We start from the raw sequence: 20,736 nt of genomic DNA, 5'->3' as shown, positions 1-20,736 counted from the left end.
GGGGCGGGGGGCCGCGGGGGAGGGAGCCCCGGGGGTGGTCAGGGTTCCACTGGGTGGCGGAGGCGGCGAACGGAGAGAGGAACCTTGAGGGGAAAAAGCGCGGGGTCCGCGGTGGTCACTGGCCTTGCCTGCTCGTGCGAATTCTGCAGTTTTGCTGAGAATGAATGTTCTGGAGAAAGAGAGAACTACCAAAAGTGGAGTTTATGGGCGAAACAAAAGTCTCTGCAGCAGGGAGACGTGTAAGCACAGTTAGAGTTTGTGACTCATTTGGCCTCAGTGGATATCCCATCTTTCTTATCCAAGTTTCCCTGGGCCATTCATATCCGCCCGTGCGGATTGTTTTTCACAGGGCCATCTCCATGAAATGGAGAAGCTGTGAGAAACGCAGAATGTACACTTTTGAGAGTAACAACTGTTAGACTTTAGTAACTAGTTAAATTGTAATTATGGGGCAGGATGGTGAGGTGGAAATGGTTATTTCCATGAGAACATGGTAGGCATTTCTTAAATTCTGTGTCTGTAATGGGCTTTTTTCTAAAAGTAGTGTCCTTATGCTGCAGCGAGTTTAGCATGGGTCAGACTTTTGATGTAGAAAACATATGCGAAGGTTTTAAATTTAGTGGAGTCCTCATCTGCAGCTGTAAGCAAAACCAAGCTGGTGGACTGCAAGTTGTCAAATAAGGAGCCTGAACACAATTTATATTTCTAGACGACTTATATGTACTTTAACAGTATCACTTTTGTTCTCCCCACAGCAGAGGATATTTTGCCTTGAGGGGCTCTTGCAGGAGCCATTCTGGTGAAACCATGGACGGTAAGGGAGAAAATTCTCTTACTTTCAGTAGGAAGCTTGTCTTCTTGTCAGCATGTTAGTTAATAAGCTCAAGTGTTCAGAAAACCTGGTAAGGCTTTTAGCAAAAGAATTTACATTCCACTGAGTTTATTTGCACAGTCCTTTGAGATTGCCTTTTGTCTTCCTTCTCGTCACTTTCCTGTGAAGCTGCTCTGTGCCTTCCCTGGTTCGGTGTTTTCCTCAGTAGAAAGGGCTAAATCACTTTCTTGGTTTGTTCAGAATTTCAGTTTTGTTATGTCTGCCCCATTCCTCTCTCTGTACTTGTTTTCCTCTATTATTTGTCCCTTTGTCCCTATTTCTTTGTTCTCCGTGTTTTTCCATGAGCAAACCATATCTGAGAATATACTTTGTTACCTGCCTTGCATCTCCCTCTTCTCTTTCCATTGGCAAAAGCCACATGGGTGTCTCTGTTGGCTACATCTTTAACAGGCTCCAGGCTTTTCTGTGTAACACCAACTGCTGTTCAAGGAGCTGCCAGGAGGAAAAAGGAGGGAAAGCCAGTGCTGAGTAGCTGGCAAGTTTTCTGCTGACTTGCCAGCTTGTGTCACAACCTGAGAGCAACCACATTTCCATCTGACCTCACATCAGAATCTGCTCTAGCTGCCTTTAGCTAAAGCTGAAGTGGTTTTTTTAAATGCCACTTGCTGCTCTGATTTCAGTTGTCATTAGCTTGGAATCAGGGTGTCTTGGATGTTTTATTCCTTGGGAGCTTTCCTCTAACTGGACAGAAATAACTCTGAGTTTAATTTTTGCTTTAGCTGATGATGACTTGGATTTGTTGGCTTCCCTCCTGGAAGAAAATGAAGCAACTGAGGAGAGGAATTCCCCTGAGGAGGAAGATGCTCCAAAGGATGAGGGGGGAGAACCAGATGAATATGATGAGCTCTTTGATGCAGAAGATGATGCGTCGTACACTGAGGAGGTTGATGCTGAGGACAGCATGATTGATGAGCAGAAGGAGAACCTGGCTACGCTGTTTGGAGATGTAGATGACCTGCTGGAAGAGGAGGAGGCAGAGAAAACTGTCCCCACTTCAGCTCCCAGTCAGGCGAAGGAAAAAACCAATGAAGAATTGCAAGGTTTCTGTAACAGCATGTTTGATCTGTTTTATTGGATATAATCTGTCTCTAGAGAGCTAACAGGCAGGAGGTAGGGCCTGCTGCTTCTTGATGATGTCTGGAGAGGAAATACTAAAGGCATTGTGAAAGTTTCTAAGTTCAGTTTTCAATGCTCAGTGGCCAAACTCACCAAACTTGTTTTACCAAAAGAAAGAGAGAACTTTAGTAAGCCAGGGAGACTAACATAGCTGTGCTGAGCAGGATGGGGAAGGTTGCCTGTGTACCTGTACATTGTCTGATGAAGAGTGATGTTGGCTCAGTGTTTAGGGCATCAGATATCATCCTGGCATCTTTCACCAGCACACCAGTCCCTTCCCCCTCAGGGCTTATTGACAGGAGGTTCTGCCATACCATTCAGTGTGGAAGCAGAGCTGGCCACAGCGTTCCTGTGTCCAGGCTGTGTATTTGATTATATCAGAAGCACTTATTTATTCTAAGGAGTGCAATCAACAGCCATTTAAATTGTCTTATGGTGAGTAGGAAAGTTCTATTCAACATGGGAAGGAACATACCACAATTAAGTAAAATATTTTTATGAGAGGAGCCAGCTCCAGGCTGTATGGAAAACTTTGCCTTCACTGTGTAGAATCAAGTAAATCTGCATTGCGACTCAAGTCTTCATTTTCTAAGTTTCCATGATGCAGTAAAACTGCCAGACTTCCAGGGATCTCATAAATCCCTATTTGCAATGGCTTCCTGCTGTCTTCATTATTATCCTTTTTCTTCTCCTTTCATTCCTAGCTGAGCTGAGAAAATTGCAAGAACAGATGAAGACATTACAGGAGCAGTTGCAGAAGACTGCTCTTGGGCAGCAATCCAGTTCAGGCCCTGAGAAGAAAACCCCTGGTAATGAGACTAATTAAATGGATTTATGATTTATTGGCTTACCAACATGAATTTATAGGCAGGACAAAATAATCCTGAAGTGGGCACTAAGTAGCAAGGAGGACTGGTGATCTGTGCATTCCCACGCAGGTTGTTTCTTACAGCTACAGATTAAATCAGTTTGGGTCTCTGTATCATGGATTAATTTTACACTGGACAGCTTTCATGACTAAGTGCTCCAGACTCTTCTGGAGTGTCCCTTCTTACTGGCAGATGTTGATACACCCAGTATATGCAGCTGTGTTTGTTGCTCTAGCATGTTGGATGTAGTAATGAAACTTTATGGAAAAATTGCAAAGCAGAGGGATGTTTCTACTTTCCACAGCTGTGATGTTGCAGTGACATCTGAAGTTTTAAATTGTCATGGGGAAGAGTCTTTGGGGCGTTTTCAGCTGTTGCATTCCAGCTGACAACTTGGCTGAAGGGTTTCCATGTGGGGCACTGACTTAGACTTGTTATTGAGGAATTACATAGTTTGGAGCAGTACTTAGTCTGAGTCCGGATCCCGAGGTCTCACAGTTTTTTGTTTCCTTGGCCAGGTAAATCTCTCTGTCCACTCTTAAAGGAAAGGAAAGTTCAGAAGCTGCAAGAGTCACCAAGCTTCTCAGCCCAGCTGGGCAATCCTTTACTGCCAGCCAAGCAAGGAATGCAGAAATCAAAAGCATCCTCAGCAGGTACCATTTTCAGTCTGCCTTTCACTGAAACACACCAAGCTTCTGTCAAAAGCTTATAGTTCCCAGCAGTGGTGTGGACACATCCAGGACAGTGTTATACTACTCAGTACACCAGGAGTGGTCTGATCACAGTGGCAGAGATCTTATTAATTATTGTATTCTTTGTAATGGGAACTATACCCTTTTCTTTTTCTGCTAAAGAGAACAAGATTCCTCCTCCACGGCAAATCCTCGGTCTGGCGTTCCAGCCTCTCCAGTCTGCTGTAGGGAACACACCCAGTAAGGTGACCAGAGAGAAGATTTCTCTTGTGCCTGCATGCTCCAGTGTAACCACTCAGCCAGTGTCTGTGGAAGCCTTCTCAGGACTGAGATTAAGGTCAGCAGCCCACTCTGAACTCTGTCTGGGGACAACCCCTCCAGTAATGGCAGAGAAAACACAATGTATATGTGTGGTTTGACCATGTCAGATTAGTCACTTGTCATCAGGGGATGTAACACAAAGCCACAGCAATGGCTGGTTGATCAGTAATTAGGTAACACTGACTTTTGGCTTTTCACCTCTGCTCTTTTCTAACAAAAGCTCTAATTTTATTAGCGCTGCCTTCTCTGGGATATCCTCAGTGGTGGAGCAGGGAAGCAGTAGCTATGTGCAAAGCCCAGCTGAGCTCCAGTTGAGACAGTTTTTGCTCCACACAGAAGCCTCAGGAGCCACTCACCATCCCTATACTCAGTGTGGCCACAAGAGGACTCTGAATCCTCACAGTGTCCTCACCAGAACCTGTACTGTATTCCCAGCTCAGTCAGCCATTCTTGGTTAGTCTGAAATGAGCAGAGTTAATGCAGGCTTGGAGCTGAGTTGCAGTGCAGCTCTTTGGACAAAAACCAGTGTCATCAGTAGCTTTCTCATATGGGGGGTTTTGTTTCAAGTGACCTCAGGGTGAAGTAAGGCACAGAGGTGTTTTGCAGCAAGATGCAGTGTCCCCACGAAAGTGCTGGTTGGTTTTGATTGTCCATTTGTGTCTATGGATGTGTTCTCTTTTACCTGCTTTCACTGGATCTAGAAAACCCCGGGTGTCTTCAGCCGAAATGGACAGGAAAATGGCTAACAGGAAGCTCATCCGACTGTCTCAGCTGAAGAACAAACTTGCTACTGAAAATCTGGAGGAAATAGACTGGGTAACATTTGGAGTCATAGTGAAGAAGGTCACTCCTCAGAGCGCAAATAATGTAAGTAACTTCATTGTATCCCTTGCTCAGTTCGAGTGAATTGCTAGTGGTCTTGCCTGAGAAACTTTCCTAGGTCTTCAACTTAATCAGCCAGCTTCATGTAGTTAATGAAAAACTTCTTTATTAAAGATCTTGGCTTGTCTGGTTTCATCTAGTATTGTACGTGTCCTATAGAAAGTCATTGATGAAACAGATCTGGATGTGCTGTGGTTTTGTGCGTTCAGTGGGGTGAAAACTTCTATTCAACAAGCAAGTGTGCTGCCCAGCTTTAATGCCAGAAAATTTGGTGGTAGCAGTACTGTTGTGCTGTTTTGGCCTTTAAGAACCCCAGGGCCGGCAGCATGGGGTGGAGATACTGTATCTAACCTCTACTGAGGTTACAAAGTGTGTTTTTCTAAATCAATATACCTTGAAGGGGGTGAAATCAGAATAGTTCCTCGAAAGAAACAACCAGAGAGGATGCGGTCAGTGTCACTGCAGCAAAGCTGAAAGGAAAGGGAATGTCTGTTCCAGGGCAGGACCTTCAGCATCTGGCGGCTGAACGACCTGCGGGACCTCAATGAGTGCGTCTCTCTTTTCCTGTTTGGTGAAGTCCACAAGGAGCACTGGAAGACCGACCAAGGCACAGTCATTGGCCTGCTCAATGCCAACCCTATGAAACCTAAAGAAGGCTCAGACGAGGTGAGAGGATTTTTCATTCAGCTGTAGATAAAAACCTATAGCTGAACCTTTCCTTGTTTAGCTGAGATTTAGCTTTATAACACATCTTAAGGTTGAAATTGCAGCAGTCTGCCCAACAGTTTGAATTGCATTCAGGTAGTTGCATGGTGTGTATTTGCTCCTGGCCTCCTGGAAAACTGAACTTCAAGAAGTCCTATTAAGCATTTAAACACAGAGTTTATTCCAGTGTTTAACCTGCTCCAGGTAGCACTTGGCTCCTCCACAAATGCAGGGAGTGTATTTTCATTTCAGTTTATTCAGCTACTTCAGTGCAACCCCTATTTCAGGCTAGAGGTCTTTCAAAGCTGAAAAATGTGGAGAAGCTCATTTCTCCCTTCTAATTCAAGCATGAGATACAATTGCAAAATGCTTCTGCTTCAAAAATCACAACTGAGAAGCAGCAATATTTGATTTCTTAAACAAATAATGTATTATGTAAATATATGTTGGTTGATACATAGTAGTTCACTTGTTTAATTATTTATAAATGCAGAACATGATGAATTACTTCTCTGCATCAAAACATTTAAGACACCTTCATTTTGCTAATAAATTAATATATTTTTAATTGCACTGGAATGGAACCTGTTTCCAGTTACTTCTTTCAAGGGGAGTTTCAGGCTAGTAGCTGATCGTGTAGTGTTCTGCATTTTAAATTCTCCAAATAGAAAAATTAAGGATCTCATTAATTGTCTTTTAAGCTATGTAATTGCTTAAATTAGCATGAATAAGCAGTGGATAGTCCCGTTGGTGAGCAGAAAGGCAAACCACATTTAATAGGAGGGCTGAGTTTAACTGTCAAGAATGGCTCTTCTTAGCTAAAATGTTCACATTTATTACTACATTAAAACTGACTTCTGAAATTGTCCCTTGGCTATAGACATGGTTCCTGGTGTATTTGGTTGTGTGAAGCAGATGCTCTTCTTGCACAGGACTCAGTTTTGACTGCACCAAGACATTTGGAGAGGGACAGAGTCCTGTTACAGCTCTTCCTCCCATCCCCTGCTGGATGTGGAGGTCATGATGGCATCAGAGCCAAGCAGCTGTACAGGACCATTTACAGCAGAATTAGATCTGCCTTAGGTGTTTTTTGGTTTCCTGAGGCTCTGAGCATAGAACTCAAATGTCTTTCATCTCTTTGTGAGAAATAAATTCACTTTTTTCTTTTTAACTGAGCCATTTCTCAATCTGAATAGGACATGTGGCTTTCTTAAGCTAGGCCTGCATTTTAAGACTATGCTGTTAGTACCAGAGGTACTGAATCAGATCAGACATACCAGTGACATCTAGAAAGAGGCCCATCCAGGCCTTAAGGTGTGTTCTGATTTCTGTCTAGGTGTGTTTGTCTGTTGACCATCCCCAGAAGATCCTCCTCATGGGAGAAGCTCTGGATATGGGTACCTGCAAAGCCAGGAAGAAGAATGGTGATCCTTGTGCACAGATTGTGAATCTGGTTTGTATCTCAGTAGTCAGGGCATTCCTAAACCGTTGGTGAAAATCTGGCTGCTGATTTTGTACTGATACTCTGACTTTTGTTTCTGGGTCTTGACTTGCCACTAAACTAAAGTGGGTGGAGAAAGTGAGAAATGAAACCCAGAGGAGCTGTTTCTGTGCTGTCACTGTGCAGCAACAGGGGATTTCCCTAAATCCAAGGCTGGTGCTGCAGTGAAAGGAGATGGCCTTGACCCATGATTGCCACACCCTTTCGCTCTCCTTTGCTCCAGTGCAAGCTTCCATGCACTGCACTAGAGAACTCATCCAGAGAAAAAAACCAGGAGATTTTTTGGGGGGGAATGGCTGTTTTTTGGAATGGTTTTAACCCAATGAGCTCCCTGGTCTAGTGTGCCTGCAAGCTGTTTAGAATACTTGTTCCTGAATGTGGGGCACTGGAGATGAGAGAAAAAGGTGTCGGGATCCTTCTTTTAGGACATTACTAACTTGTACTAGTTTAAAGGACTTGTGGATTACGTTACTTCATGGCTATGGTGATGCTGTCATACCTGAAAGGAACCCTGTCTCAGTCAGAAGGGTTGTAGTTAGTAGGGTATCACTTAGAAGGAGGAGAAAAAATGAAGGAATGAAGAACTGGCGAGGAGCTGAAAGTGTGTGAAGTGGGAGGAAGACAAATACAGAAGGTACCTGTAGCCAGTCAAGGCTGTGCTTGCAGACCCAGTCCAGGAGGAGGCTCTGCATACAGTACATAAAATTGAGTACAGTCAAGAATACAGAATGTGGGCAAGAGGTCCTGGGTGGGATATGAGATGACTTCAAGGAATAGCCTTAAAATTCTTGGATGCACAAGGTTGTTTCCAGTGATTAGTATAGGCAGTTTTAGCTTTTTTTTTTGATTGCTCAAGTGTGGGCATATTTTTGCTTAGTTGGCCAAATGCTGGAGTACCACAGTAGAGATGTTACTTCAGTTTAGCTGTAGAAGGATGCATGTGGGTGAGAGGAATGAAGTAAATTGTAATTGCTGGTGTTCTGTAACAGGCTTCTCCCATTTCTTTTCAGAATGACTGTGAATATTGTCAGTATCACATACAATCCCAGTACAAGAAGCTCAGCTCGAAGCGGGCAGAGCTGCAGTCCACCTTTTCTGGTGGCCGCATTCCTAAAAAATTCGGTCGGAAAAATCCCACTTTGAAGGAGAGGCTGTGTCAGGACGGGTTTTACTATGGAGGAGTCTCTTCAGCAGCATATGCAGCCTCAGTGTAAGATAAACCATTTATTTCCCTTGCTTTTGAACAGAATTTCCCTTACGTGTGCAAGGGAGCCTGAAGCTGTAGCTAAGGGAGTCTATTCAGTTAGAGAACCCTTTGCCTTGACTACATTCACCAAGTAGAAATAAATGCCCCACCTTTGGCATGATCCTACTGTCCACATGGGGTAACAGAGCTGCTGTTTGATAGGAAAATTTTAAGTTGGTAGTAAGATGTGGTAAGGAGTGTTTTTACCTCTACCATATTACTGTGGTGTGAAGCCAGGGAGCTTTGTGTTTCAGTAGATTAATAAACTTTGAGATCATGAGATCCCAAGCATTCAAGTCTCCAAGATTGTAACTGTATTTTGTTATGGCTCACTGCATTTAATCCCAGAATCAGTGTATTCTGTATTTCCTCATGTCTTCCTTGGCTGAAACAATAGTGTCACTATGGGTTAATGAGGAAACAGGAGTGACCAAGATCAGTATGCATCTCATAGGTCCTTTATCCAAATCCCATGAAGACTGCTGTGCAAAGATGAGTCACAGCTGGATCCAGCTGTGCTTGGACACAGCTTTTATTCCTTTACCAGTGCCCTCTGATTGATACGTGGTGTGACTCCCCAGTAATGAAGCAATTCCAATCCTGGAACTACCTGTGAACAAAGTTGTAATCTATGTTTAGTTTTCCTTTAATGCATAGGAAATACATATCTCAACAAAGCGAGAAATGGGAGATCCTAAACATTATGCTGGAATTTAGGTTTAGATTCTCATCCTTCCCAAAAGCAGACAGATGGCCCTTTGGGGTGGCTGGAGTTTTGTTGTAGCACTGGGCTGGTATAAAGGCTTCCTCTCCTTGCTCCAAGCATGGGAATACTCTGATATTCTGGATTTGTTTCCTCTTTCTAGTGCAGCAGCTGCTGTGCCGAAAAGGAAGATTCAAACCACTCTCTCCAACCTGGTCGTGAGAGGAACTGATGCAATTGTCCAGGAAACCAGGCAGAAAATTGGTACCCAATTACCCAAGTAGTCTCTTCACTCTTTAGATGTTTCCAGCTCGATGTCTAGAGGTGTCCCAGGGCCTTCTACTCACTGAATGAACCTGGCAGTCACTTTGCTGCAGAAGTGGTCATTTGCAGGCAGCTTTCTCAGTTGGTCAAAACTCCTCTTCCCTCTTGAGATCACAGTTTCAAGGCAAATGTAACTAAGCAACTGTGTAGCTCCATGCATCTTTTTTTTCATCAGTGCCCCTAAATTAAGTCTCCTGTTCTGTATTTGGACAGTGACAGAAGATCTTTGCCAGATTAATGGGAATTGGAGGTTTTAAGAACTTGGAACCAGAATACTTATTTTATTTGATTAAAATAAATTAGTTCTGTCAACCTTGAAAGCTGCTAAGGAATACTAAGTATAAATCAGTCAGGTCTGCAATGCAGGGGACCTCCTGACAACCCACCCTGTTTCTAGTGCTTTTCTTTTGTGTCCAAGCATGTTCCTTTTGTAGTCCCTGGGATGTCACTAGTCTTCTTTGCCTCTGTTTTATTTCTGTAAAGCACTTAATATTACACCTTTGTGCTCCTTGGAGAGCAGGTGACAGATTATTCAAACTGTGTTCTAAATGCCACTTAAGTGTCTTACTTACATCTTCCAGTTCCATCAGTTGCCTCCATTTCAGACAACATAGTATATGTCCATAGCAGCTTTTAGCTGCTCTTAATTCTCCAGGGATGAAGTGTGGAGGCTTCAGGACTGTAAAGCATCCTAAAAATGGGAATGGTGGGAGTAACACAGACAGCCAAGGCTGATGAGGAACTGAGTGATGAAGTTTCTGAAGGGGTAGAAATGTCTGTGACAAAGGACAAGACCTTGGGCAACCAAATATAATGTAAAGGTTGGTCTTGCTTTGAGAATGCTCAGGTGACCTGCAACCGTTTCTTCCAACTTAGAAAATTCTACATCTCTAAAGCCAGGCCTGCTTCTCTTCCTCACTCCAAACATGTTGTATTTCTGCCTCTTCCACTCAGGTGCAGCAAAGAGACCCATGCAGTGTTCTGAAGAATTCAGGGAACTGCTGGCACAGCCAACTTTTGGAGCACGAAACCTCTACAAACACTGGACCAAAACAGGTATTGTCCTTTTGCCTAAAGGAAGACCCACTCACTCTACCTCCTTCTGAAAAAAGTGGCTTTTTATTTTGGTTTGTTCTTTTTTCCCAGATACTGAAAAGAAGCAAGGGGCCAATTTCCAGTCTATCTCTGCTTCAGCATTGCTCAAGCAACAGAAACAGAAGTTGCTGGAGGCCAGAAAAAAGAGATCTGAAGAGATTCAGAGGCGGTAAGACACACTGGCTTGCACAGGAAGGGTTCTGTTATTGTAGCCCTAAGGATAACTGTGTTTTCACTTCTTACTTCCCAGCTTTGTGTGATGCCTCTCTGATTTGGGCTTTGACAACAATTGGTCAAAGTCACTCCTTCTGGTGACTTCTTCAAGTCACTCTTGATTTCAGCAACCCAGTGACTTCTTACCAGTCTTGTTTTCCTTTCCTGAATGCCCAAATTGCTGTATGTTTCTTGTAGTAATTAAAGGCCAAATAGTGAAAAATCATAGCCTGCATCCCCTCATATTTGTTTCTTAAACCTTTCTTTCTCTGACTTGTGTCCCTAATTGAATGAATTATTCTTGTCTTACAAGGTTTCTCCAGAGCACAGGTACAGCCAGCACTCCTGCTCTCCCATCCTCCTCCAGACAGACTTCCCTCCATTCCCCAGTGCCTGGGGCGGAGTTTCCCAAAGCTGCAAAAATGTCAACTCCTCAAAGGCCCAAGCTAGGTAGAGGCTTCTCAGAAGGAGAAGATATCCTCTTCTTTGACAAGTCTCCACCTCCAAGGCCAAAGCTAGACAGCTTGGCAGAAGCCAAAAAGGTACCAGCTCTTTGGATCTTTCAAGTATTAAAGAGAGGTTAAGGGAAATTTGGTTTGGTAGAAGAGGAGTATTTGGTCAGATATGGCCCAGCTCAGTTCTGGTGTTAGTGAAGTTTGTGATTTGTGGGATCACACTGGCCTATATTCCAGCATACAGGAAACCTGTGTTAGTGCCAAAGTCCATGCCTTTAGTCAATCCCTTGAGGTAAGGGATTTGTGCTGAAAACCCCTAGAATGCTAAATTCTGCTGTTCTTTGGCATTGCTAGTGCAGTGTATTGCAGGTGTTTTCTGTTTGATGGATAGGTAAGTAACTGGTTTAACTGTGTTGTGTCATGAGTCTGGATAATTTTGTTTTCTAGGCAAAACAGAATGCATCTTTTTTTGGCAAAAATATGTTCATTTGTTTGTCAAAGAAACTTTTCTCTTCCAGCTAGAATGAGGAAGCGTTAGCATTCTGGGAGTATAAGAAGGAATAGTTGTAAGCAATTTTCTATTCATTGCAAATTATTAGCAATTTATGTGGAAATCTCAAGTGATTTGATTTCTCTGAAAAACAGATAAAGCACAGCTGCAGAGATACCAGGCCTGGTAACACCCATGGAGGAATGATTTTATGATTTGGGAAGTCACAAGAGGTTGGGTGATGTGGTGAATTAGATGTATGGCAGAGCTGGGAATTTAGCTGGGCTTCTCTCCATGCTCAGGCCAGTGGATGTTCTCTCTTCCAGTTGACAGCCTTCCTCTGCTACTTCTGGAAGTAGGAGCATGGGAGCCAGACAGGTCACCAACATTTCCCCTGCTCTTTCCTGTTTTCTAGCTGGCTGCAATACAGCGACTACGAGCAAAAGGCCAGATTCTTCCTAAAACAGACCCGAACAGTGTCAAGAGGAAACGGACTGATGTCGAGGATGTCCTAGAAATAGTTGAAAGAGTTGAGAAAAATGTTGCTCAGCCACAAGGTGCAGAAGCAGACAATGGTATGTACAGTTAGCTTCTAGAATAGAAAAAATGTGCTTCTGTCCTACTGAACAGAGCAGTAGTTGCTGGGTTAAGGACTTAATTGCTGTGCTAAAGCGAGGCCAAATTAGGTCTGTTTGGGACTTCAAGGGTTTGCTGGAAAGACTAAAAAAATCTCTAACCCTGTGGAGAAAGTGTGAGATGTAATCTCTGATAGCTCCCTGTGCTCATCTCTGTTCCCTTTCTTCTGGAACTTGAGCATCTGCAGTGCATGGCTGACTTCACCAAGGGAAACCAAGAACTAATCCCACCAGGGAAGGTATCTGAATTTTTTGTGGGAACTTGAGTTTGCCTGCTGGTGATTTACTGTGTGATCTTGGATGAATTGTTTAATTCCCTTTAAAGTTTCTTCATCAGTCAGTGACGGAACACTGCTTGCACTCCTGGGAGTAATGTGAAAATTCGTAGTACAGTGCTTTGAGAAAAGATGCAATGTTATTTTAAAAAAACACTTTTTCTGAAGCCATATTTGAGCTTGTTTTCATGTTCCCTAACTATGAAAGGCTGCTGTTTGACCTGAACATCTGCCTGAGAGACCTGAGACTTCCAAAATCTCCTGCAGTGATTAAGTTTAGGCATCACAGCCTTGTTTTGTAGGACTGAGCCTTTTTGTCTCCCTAGAAATGGATGAACTGGAACCTGCCCAAAAGAAGCAGCGCCAGCAGCTGGCCTATCTGGAGTCAGAAGAGTTCCAGAAAATTCTGAAGGCCAAGTCCAAGCACACAGATGTCCTGAAAGAGGTATGGCCTCCATCCAGCTGTGACTGAGGGCTTAGAACTAGGGAGCTGACTGGACTCCTCATTATTTCAGCAAGAAGCAGGCACCCAAACATGTCATGGGCTCCAGATTGCCCCAAGGAGTAGGGCTGGGTGTCTCTGGGCACACAGGGCACAATGCCTGCAAGTCAGCACTGTTGCCATAGCCATGATAAGGTCAAGTTGCCAGCTGCCATCAGATTTTTCTGTTGTGTTTGGAAGAATCAGTGACGTTTCCTCGATTGGTGGATAATCAAAGAAATCCCTCTGCCTTAAAATCAAATGAGATGCATGCCTATTTTGTCCCTCATTACTTGGCCACATAAAGCCAGCTTCCACCTTCATATGTGACTCATGTCAGCTGTGAAATGCCAGCAGGTGCCCTGAAGAGCTGAGAGGTTGAATTTCTGACACTGAGGTCTCTGCTAAGCACATTCCCAGGGTTACAGCACCCTCCAATGGCATAGGGCTTGTCTTGGACGCTTATTGGCATGAAGTCATAATTGTTTTAAGATCTTCTGGGGAGTAATATTTTGGCTAAGAACCTACTCCATTAATTACTTTAATTACATTACATCTGCCTATCTGACTTCTCTCTGCACTGTCCTTGTGGGTTATGTGCTTATTTCAGTACTTCCTGCTGTTGTTAAACCTTCCCACTCAAACATCTCAAAGGTGGCTCGTTTCAGTGCTGGTGAACTGCAGCACGTGTACAATACGGATTGTTTGAAGCAAGAGAGATGTGGTCTTTCTCTGCTCCCAGACTGGAGTCTGCTTCAAACAGGCCTGGTAATTTACCCTAAGGCCATTTATGGAGTGGCTTCTCCCCTCTTTGTGTCCTCACAACCCCTTTTGTGTGCCCCACAGGCTGAGGCTGAACTGCAGGAGCAATACTTTCAGCCACTGGTGAAAAAGGAAGAACTGGAAGAGAAGATGAGGAACATTAAAGCAGTGAAATGCCGAGTTGTGACATGTAAAACGGTGAGTGAAGGGGAGCCAAGGTAACAGCAGGGGAGTGGAACATGGATTCTACAAAATGGTGCTGGACTATCCTGCAGACTCCCATCTGTCACTCTCTTGGCTGTGGTCCAGTGCAGGGATTGATGGAGACAGTTTTGTCCCTGATGCCTGTTGCTGAGAGCAGCCTGTGCACAGAGTGACTGAGACATGGCAAGGCAGGCTTTAGTGCTGTGCTGTACATCTCAACTCAGTGCTTGTGCCAGTGGTTCCGTGGGTATTGCTGTCCTGAATTTCTCAGTTTTTTCCATGAAGTGCTTTGTACCAGGACTCTTAGTTCGTCATATTTTGTGACAAAATAAGCAAAGTCCTTGAAAACATTAGCCGTGGGTGGGAATCCTCTATCTGCATTTCCAGGGACTTTGCCATCAGGAAGATGGGTGGAGCTTTATGACTGTCCCAAATCTGCTGAACTTTCCCTCTTGCTGCCTTCCCTACCTGTTTTGGGATTGCACAGGGGTACACTTGTGCCTTGTGAAGTGGTGGGAGCAGGACCACAGGGTGGTGGCAAGGGGAGGATGGCACTAGAAGGAGCAGTGGCAAAGTCTAGGGCTGTGATCCAACCGCTGGGCTCCTCAGAATGGGAGAGGACAGGGATGCTTTCCTCTGAACATTCAGCTGTTGCCAGCCCTTAGAACAGGTCTTACATGCTCTCTCTCTCCTCCCTGACAGTGTAATTACACCTATTTCAAGCCTCTGGAGACCTGTGTGCAGGATAACCACGACTACCTCTGGCATGATGCCATCAAGAGATTTTTCAAATGTCCTTGTGGAAGTAGAGCTATTTCCCTTGACAGGCTCCCAAAAAAGCCCTGCAGGTAAGAAATGAGCCTCATGAAACAGTAACTGGGACTTTAGTATTGTCCCTTCACAAGTCACTTGTTGTGAGTCACATAACCATGCCCTAGAAGGGGAATGTTAGCCCTTGTGCCAAGGAGCATGGGCTGGGTGTGGGGCTGCTTTAGGATCCCCTCACACTGTGCAGCAAACACACCACAGTGGTCCTTACCTGCCATCTTCATCTTTCAGTAACTGTGGCCTCTTCAAGTGGGAGCGAGATGGGATGCTAAAGGTAAGTGTGAGCCAGCAGTTTCTGAGCACCTCAGCACTCCGGCTGCTTCCCGTGGTGCTTTTGTCCCCCTCTTTGGTTCTGTGCCCTTATGAGCTCCCAGCAAAGCCAAGCAGCTCTGTATTTTGTCAGGTGCCTACAGGCTGTGTTTTAATGGACTTCCACTTTTTTATTTAATCGTGGAGAAATGGCTTTTGAACAAAGCTGTAAAAATTTAGAATGTCAAGATCCTTAGAGGGTCTGTTCATATTTTATCGGGTAATTTATCCCTACCACAACTTCTGTCAGATAAGTGTTTGGGAGACACCTACCACACGTTTAACTTCTTTTCTCCATGGTTCATGTTTCCAGGAGAAAAAGGGTCCAAAGATTGGTGGAGAAACGCTTTTACCAAGAGGAGAGGAACAACCAAAATTTCTCAATAGTCTTAAGTGACCTGGAGTTGATTTTTTTCACAACGTAAGGATGGATTTCTGTGTCTGAAACACACATTTATATTGGACTGCCAAGAAGATTGAGGTTTTAGGGATGAATCAGTAGGGGAGTCAGTTTTTGATGGAAAGGACATCTGCCAGGTGTCCACCGGGCCACTGCATGGATATTGAACTTTGGGGTTTTTTTTTTTTTCAATTTGACTGAAAAAGGCTCCATGTGAAATGCACACTCATGCCTGTTCTTTCCAACTAACAACACAAGAGTGACCTCACCAGACTTTTAAGTGACAAAACATCATGAATGGGAATGACTGTAGATTCCATAAGCACTTACAAAATTTACTGTGATGGGTTCATGCCAACCTGTCAGGTTCTTCAGCTCTTGGACAAAAAGGGGTGTGACAGGGTTGTAGGCAGAGAGCATTCTCCATTGGCTTCAAAATTACTCACTCTGAAGCCTTAGGAACAGATGTCAAACAGGTGTCCCGAGTTTTTCCTTGGTTTACCTGTTACAAAACCCTTCCATGGCTTTGGCACTGCAAGCCAGCTGTGTTTATGCTGCAAACTCTGAGCTCCTATCTCCCAGCACCATCCACACTACAGTGCTCTTGTGGCTACAGACCTCCAGCTTCCACTTGGAAAAACATTTTAATGAACCTGGCACCATTTTGTGAGTGGTTCTAAAGAGCTGAGTGATTACATGTAGAAGCTTTTACCCTTTTTCTGGCATTTTAAAAAGGAACAGTAGCTGTCTCAGACCAAGCAGGATGAGATCTTCTTCTAAGAGGTGGCTTCTGAGAAATGCTGCCTCCATACAGGCATTTTTCTGAAAGCACATCTGTGTAGGGATGCCTGGGGCATTTAACCAGCTTTTCCTGGACCTGCCCCTAGCTCATGCCCAGTAGGATCACAGGATTTTTTTAAAGTGCCTAAAACCCCTCTAACCTCAGTGATTCAATCAAAGTGCCACTAAGTATCTCATGTGTCCCAGTGGTCTTGTCGATGCCTCTTGTTTGCTTGCAGAGGGGCTGGAAGAGAAATAAATCATTTGAAGCAACTGGACAGATTCACCTCAGCATTCTTCAGCCCTCATCTCTTACTGGTGCTTTTATTGGTGCAACTTGGCCTGTAGCATTTGGTACCAATTGCTGAGTGGGGTGTCACTGCTAGGGGACAAAATCAGTAACTGTGACATTGCTTGGCAACATCTCGTGGCATTCCTCCTTCAGAATAAAGAGAGTACAGAATAAAACACTCCCTGGGTCTGCATGCTATTTCTCTGCAGAAGAGGATGAGTTGCTTCCTCAACATCTTTCTTTGCCCACAAAAGGACTGGTTTGTGGTCTGTAATTTCAGCTTTTACAGACTTTGCTCATTCAGACTTCACAGGAGTTTCTCACCTGGCGTCCACAAAACCACCATGAAATTCCACGTTGGTATCAGTCTTCAGCCACCATGTTGAAAGCTTCACACCTTTTCCAGTTCCTGTCTCTTGGGCCCAAGGAAAGGAGATTCTGCAGAAACAAAATTGTCAAAGGAGGGTTAATGCTTTATTTTCATCAATGTCCCCAGGACTGGGATATGTAAGACATGTATCTCTGTGGGAGTGAGAGCAATGCTTGTATGCAAAAATAGGGTAAAGAAACCAAACCAGTCACTTTGCTTAAGCTCTAGCAGTAAACAAGGAGGGGGGAGAGATGGATGTATTGGAAGTTATGTGCCTCACTATTTTTTGAGATTCCTTTCTTGTGCCAGAGATTGCACTACTACCCTGATTCCTGAATACTTGGCTCTAACAAAAGGGAAGCTGGGATCAGGACGGTCACAGCAGCTGGTTTGCCCGGAGCTGTCTCCAAAATGGGTTTGGCCCAAACATCCTGCAGGCCCAGCAGTTATTGGAATTTTTGGGTGACTCTCAGCTGCAGCATCCCGATGTTTTCCTCAGACCCAGCACAGGCCTCTCAGGGTTCGCTGTGGTTATTCAGCCACACAAGCCACAACAGAATTTTTGAACCACAGAAATAATCCAGTGCAGCCACTGATGTTGGTTTTGTTACAGTTTAATCTTTACTTCAAAAATGAAATCCGTGTTCTCCATCAGCTATACCAATGACTTCCCATGTAAGCTCATACTGAAACTGATTCACTGGTTGATTTTGCACAGAAAAAGGATATTAAAAATCCTAAACACATAATCACACATGGAATTTTATATTAATATGATTTTACCTAACTATATTATTAATAACCTTACATTATAGAGTATCAGCCTAAAAGTATATCAAGAGAGACACTAGAAAAAATAAGTAATGCACAACTTATCATAATCTTTGATTACCTAAATTAGCTGTAGCAATCTGATTTTGTAGGTCAGGTTTTCTTTGAAGTCCATCAGCTGTTCAGCCTTGCTGCACCTATTTCGTATTAGCATGAAATGCTTTTGTAATGCAGAATTTGGGGCAAGTTCCTTACACAGGGGGCAAAAAGCACATGAATCTGGCTCAGAAGCTGATGCTTAGGCACAGGTTTTCCATCCTGGTCTTTAGAGGTCACTTTAAAGATTGATTCTTTTTCCTTGCACTGCCTTTGCCCATTTCTTCCAAACAGCCTGCATTTAAAAACCCCACAAAACAACAACAAACCCAGAAAACACCATCTTTGAATGCAGTGTTTTCTACTTATTCCTGGTATGAGCCAATCTGTTTGGCCATAAAAACACCCATTAACTTATTCACTGTCTCTTCGAAGTCTCAAACAGAAAAGTACAGACACTAAATTAAATTAAAAACTACAAGCTCCAGTGCACAAAACCCTGCTTGGTATAAGCCAAAAGGCTCATTGGATTGATGTGGTGAGCAGAGAAGGCACACAGATGGGTGTTTTATAAACCATGTCCTCTTCTTGCAAATCCAGTTAGAGAAGAATTGAATAACAGGCTCTCCTACCTCAATACCTGCTGGCACAAGCTCATCCTACCTGGGTTGATTTGCACTGAAAAGATAGCAAAGAACGTGGATGAAATCAGTTTTGGCAGCCCAGAGGTGGGAATGGTGATGAGTAGAGCTGGAGGAGAAATTTGCAGAGCTCCTGGGCTGATTTCCAGGGATGTGAAGGGGCTGTCTGTGGAGCAAGGGCGCTTCTCCAGTACAGGCAGGTAGCAAGAAGCCTTATCAGCAGAAGGCCAAAATTACTTGTGAGTTACAAGATAAGGTAGTGATTTGAGATTAGCACAAGGTCTGCAGCAGAAGCTGTTTTATATTTTGCATGTCCAAATTCAATTACTTCTTTCTCCAGCTGCTCTTGGATCATGTTCTTCACATCACTGTAGTAGCACTCTAAGCTGGCGAGGTGACAGCTGTGTGAGGACATTGGGCATCACTCACTGCCACTTTGATTACAAATGACTGCTGGAAAAGGATCTCCTGCATCCCAGATCCGCTTATAGAGTCAAATCTACTCTGAAAAAACTGTAATGAAGTTAATTAAACTTCCTTTCCCCCCCCCCATTTCTCTTGCATAAAGTAAGACTTTGATCTACAGTACTAGAAGCCAAAGCCAGGATTCAAAATCCTTCCTTTGGCACCTCTCCAAGTGTCTTCACATCAAAGCGCTGAGTGTGCAAACGCTGTCAGCAAGGTCAGGAGTCAGACTAAATCTGACATTTCTGAGCTGTTCGTCTGGAAAATAGCACAAAAATTCTAACCAAAAGATCTTCTCCACATTTCTGAGCTGTTCGTCTGGAAAATAGCACATAAATTCTAACCAAAAGATCTTCTCTGTGTTTTTTGTCTTTTACCAAGCTCCAGGAACCCTTTGTTTTCAACACATGTGAAATGTCAAGGCAAAAAAAATGAGTGTCTGAAACACTGGGGCTTCATGCAACTGCAGATGGCCGAATAATCAGCAAGGTGTCTAATTTTTACATGCTCCTTTTTTAAACTTGGGATACTGCTATAAAAAAAAAATAGTCCAAGGATGGCTAACATGATTAACCTAAACTGCAGGAACATTAAGTTAGTTGGACAGAAAGTTTTAGATGTAATATCAATTTAGGAGCACACATGTACCTCCAACGTGAACCTGAACATCTACAGCAAACCAAACTATAAGAAACATATCCCACTAATCCAGGGCTAAACTAAAACACATTATTACCAAAATAACTTCAAATATTTTGCTTTTAATTTGATTCAATTCAAGCAACTTTTCTAATAGGATAAGTGCTGCTTCACAAAAACACACAGCAAACCAAGTATGTCAACAGCTTCTGCATTTCACTGTCTCTGAAGCTCTGCCTAATGGATCTAGAAGTTTATTTCTCAGTTATTGCTACAGAGGAGGTATCCAGCAGCACCACACACATCCATGCTGGGAGATTCCAGCTTCATCCAACTGTGTTCTGCCCAGCAGAGCAAGCACAGCCTGCCCCAGAGAGCAGCTACCAAACAAGGTGTAGGGAGGAGTGAGGATGTTAAGTCTCTCATCAAGTGGGACAACTGCTGAGTTTAGATGATCTCTGAGGTCTTTGATGGGTTTTTTCTTCTGAAAGAGGGAATTTTAAGCCTAAATCCATAGGCAGAGGTACATAAATTTTTAAAAACAAAGCTAAACTTCCTTTTCTTTCTTAGCTATAGGAAGAGAAATTCAGTCTTGAAACTGGGAATGTGATACGTGTAGCTCTTCTCTTTGGCCACAGCTCCCTCTGCAGTCAAGCTAGCTTCACCAGTGATGCCACACAGGGAAGTCCCTCCATGAATCCTGTGCTGTGAACCAGACAATACACCAAGTTCTCACAAAAATCCTATGGAAAGCACCAGCTAGGCTGTGAGCCAGAGCTCAGCAAAGTCAGCAGAGGGATCTCTAACTCACTGGAAATCATTCACTTGGGCCCATGCTCTCCACAGGAGCTGCATCAGTGCCAGGGTTACAGAGGGCATGGAAGATTTGCAGGAACCAAAACACCCGAAATCACTGGGTGATTGCAGGGCTGGGGATCTGTTCTAAGCGACCCCTTATCAGCCTTCTTGGTGTTGTGGTCAAACCCGAGGCTGCTGCGAGGACATGTCTGTCTCCAGGTGGGAACCACAGCCCAGACACCTCACTCCAGCACCAACGGTGTAGGACCAATAAATTGTGCCCAAACCTCACCTTGTTTAAAAAACAAATGAGCAAACAAGAAAACCTAGAGATGCTGCAGGAGGAGGGAGAATCACAAAACAGGGCAGAAGGTGCCACAAGAGCCCATCGGTGCAGCCTTTGGTCCTGTTTTGACACCTTTTTTGGGTGGATGGGGTGGGAGTGGAAACAAGCTGAGGGTGGATGCTTTGCTCTGGGGTGTTCAG

The 20,736-nt window shown here is 43.9% G+C and overlaps 1 protein-coding gene and 1 long non-coding RNA gene across 2 annotated transcripts; one reads left to right on the top strand and one right to left on the bottom strand.

Annotated features, from left to right (window-relative positions):
* Nucleotides 1–102: 102 nt before the first annotated feature.
* Nucleotides 103–16,648, top strand: MCM10 (minichromosome maintenance 10 replication initiation factor). Its single transcript, XM_017740402.1, has 20 exons — nt 103–239; nt 756–814; nt 1,612–1,932; nt 2,713–2,817; nt 3,396–3,530; nt 3,732–3,906; nt 4,592–4,757; nt 5,271–5,438; nt 6,814–6,930; nt 7,989–8,188; nt 9,091–9,191; nt 10,206–10,307; nt 10,398–10,515; nt 10,873–11,101; nt 11,920–12,079; nt 12,741–12,859; nt 13,742–13,855; nt 14,564–14,709; nt 14,921–14,963; nt 15,312–16,648. Exons 2-20 carry the CDS (start codon nt 808–810, stop codon nt 15,393–15,395), a joined length of 2,610 nt encoding a protein of 869 aa, XP_017595891.1. The 5' UTR covers nt 103–239; nt 756–807; the 3' UTR covers nt 15,396–16,648.
* LOC108448195 lies at nt 16,024–19,106 on the bottom strand. Its single transcript, XR_001863995.1, has 2 exons — nt 16,795–19,106; nt 16,024–16,422 (listed from the first exon to the last, which is right to left on the bottom strand). It is a non-coding gene; the product is annotated as an uncharacterized LOC108448195 (long non-coding RNA).
* Between the last annotated feature and the right edge of the window lie 1,630 nt (nt 19,107–20,736).

This window comes from Corvus brachyrhynchos, unplaced genomic scaffold (assembly GCF_000691975.1).
Source record: "Corvus brachyrhynchos isolate BGI_N302 unplaced genomic scaffold, ASM69197v1 scaffold307, whole genome shotgun sequence".
Lineage (NCBI taxonomy): Eukaryota > Metazoa > Chordata > Aves > Passeriformes > Corvidae > Corvus > Corvus brachyrhynchos.
Note: the sequence above shows the minus strand (reverse complement) of the source record. Positions and strands in the feature narration are given on the sequence as shown.

Coding starts and splice junctions, on each gene's coding strand:
- MCM10 (XM_017740402.1), top strand. Junction 12,080..12,740: donor AGGTGCAGAAGCAGACAATG/GTATGTACAGTT, acceptor TTGTCTCCCTAG/AAATGGATGAACTGGAACCT. Junction 14,964..15,311: donor AGCGAGATGGGATGCTAAAG/GTAAGTGTGAGC, acceptor TCATGTTTCCAG/GAGAAAAAGGGTCCAAAGAT.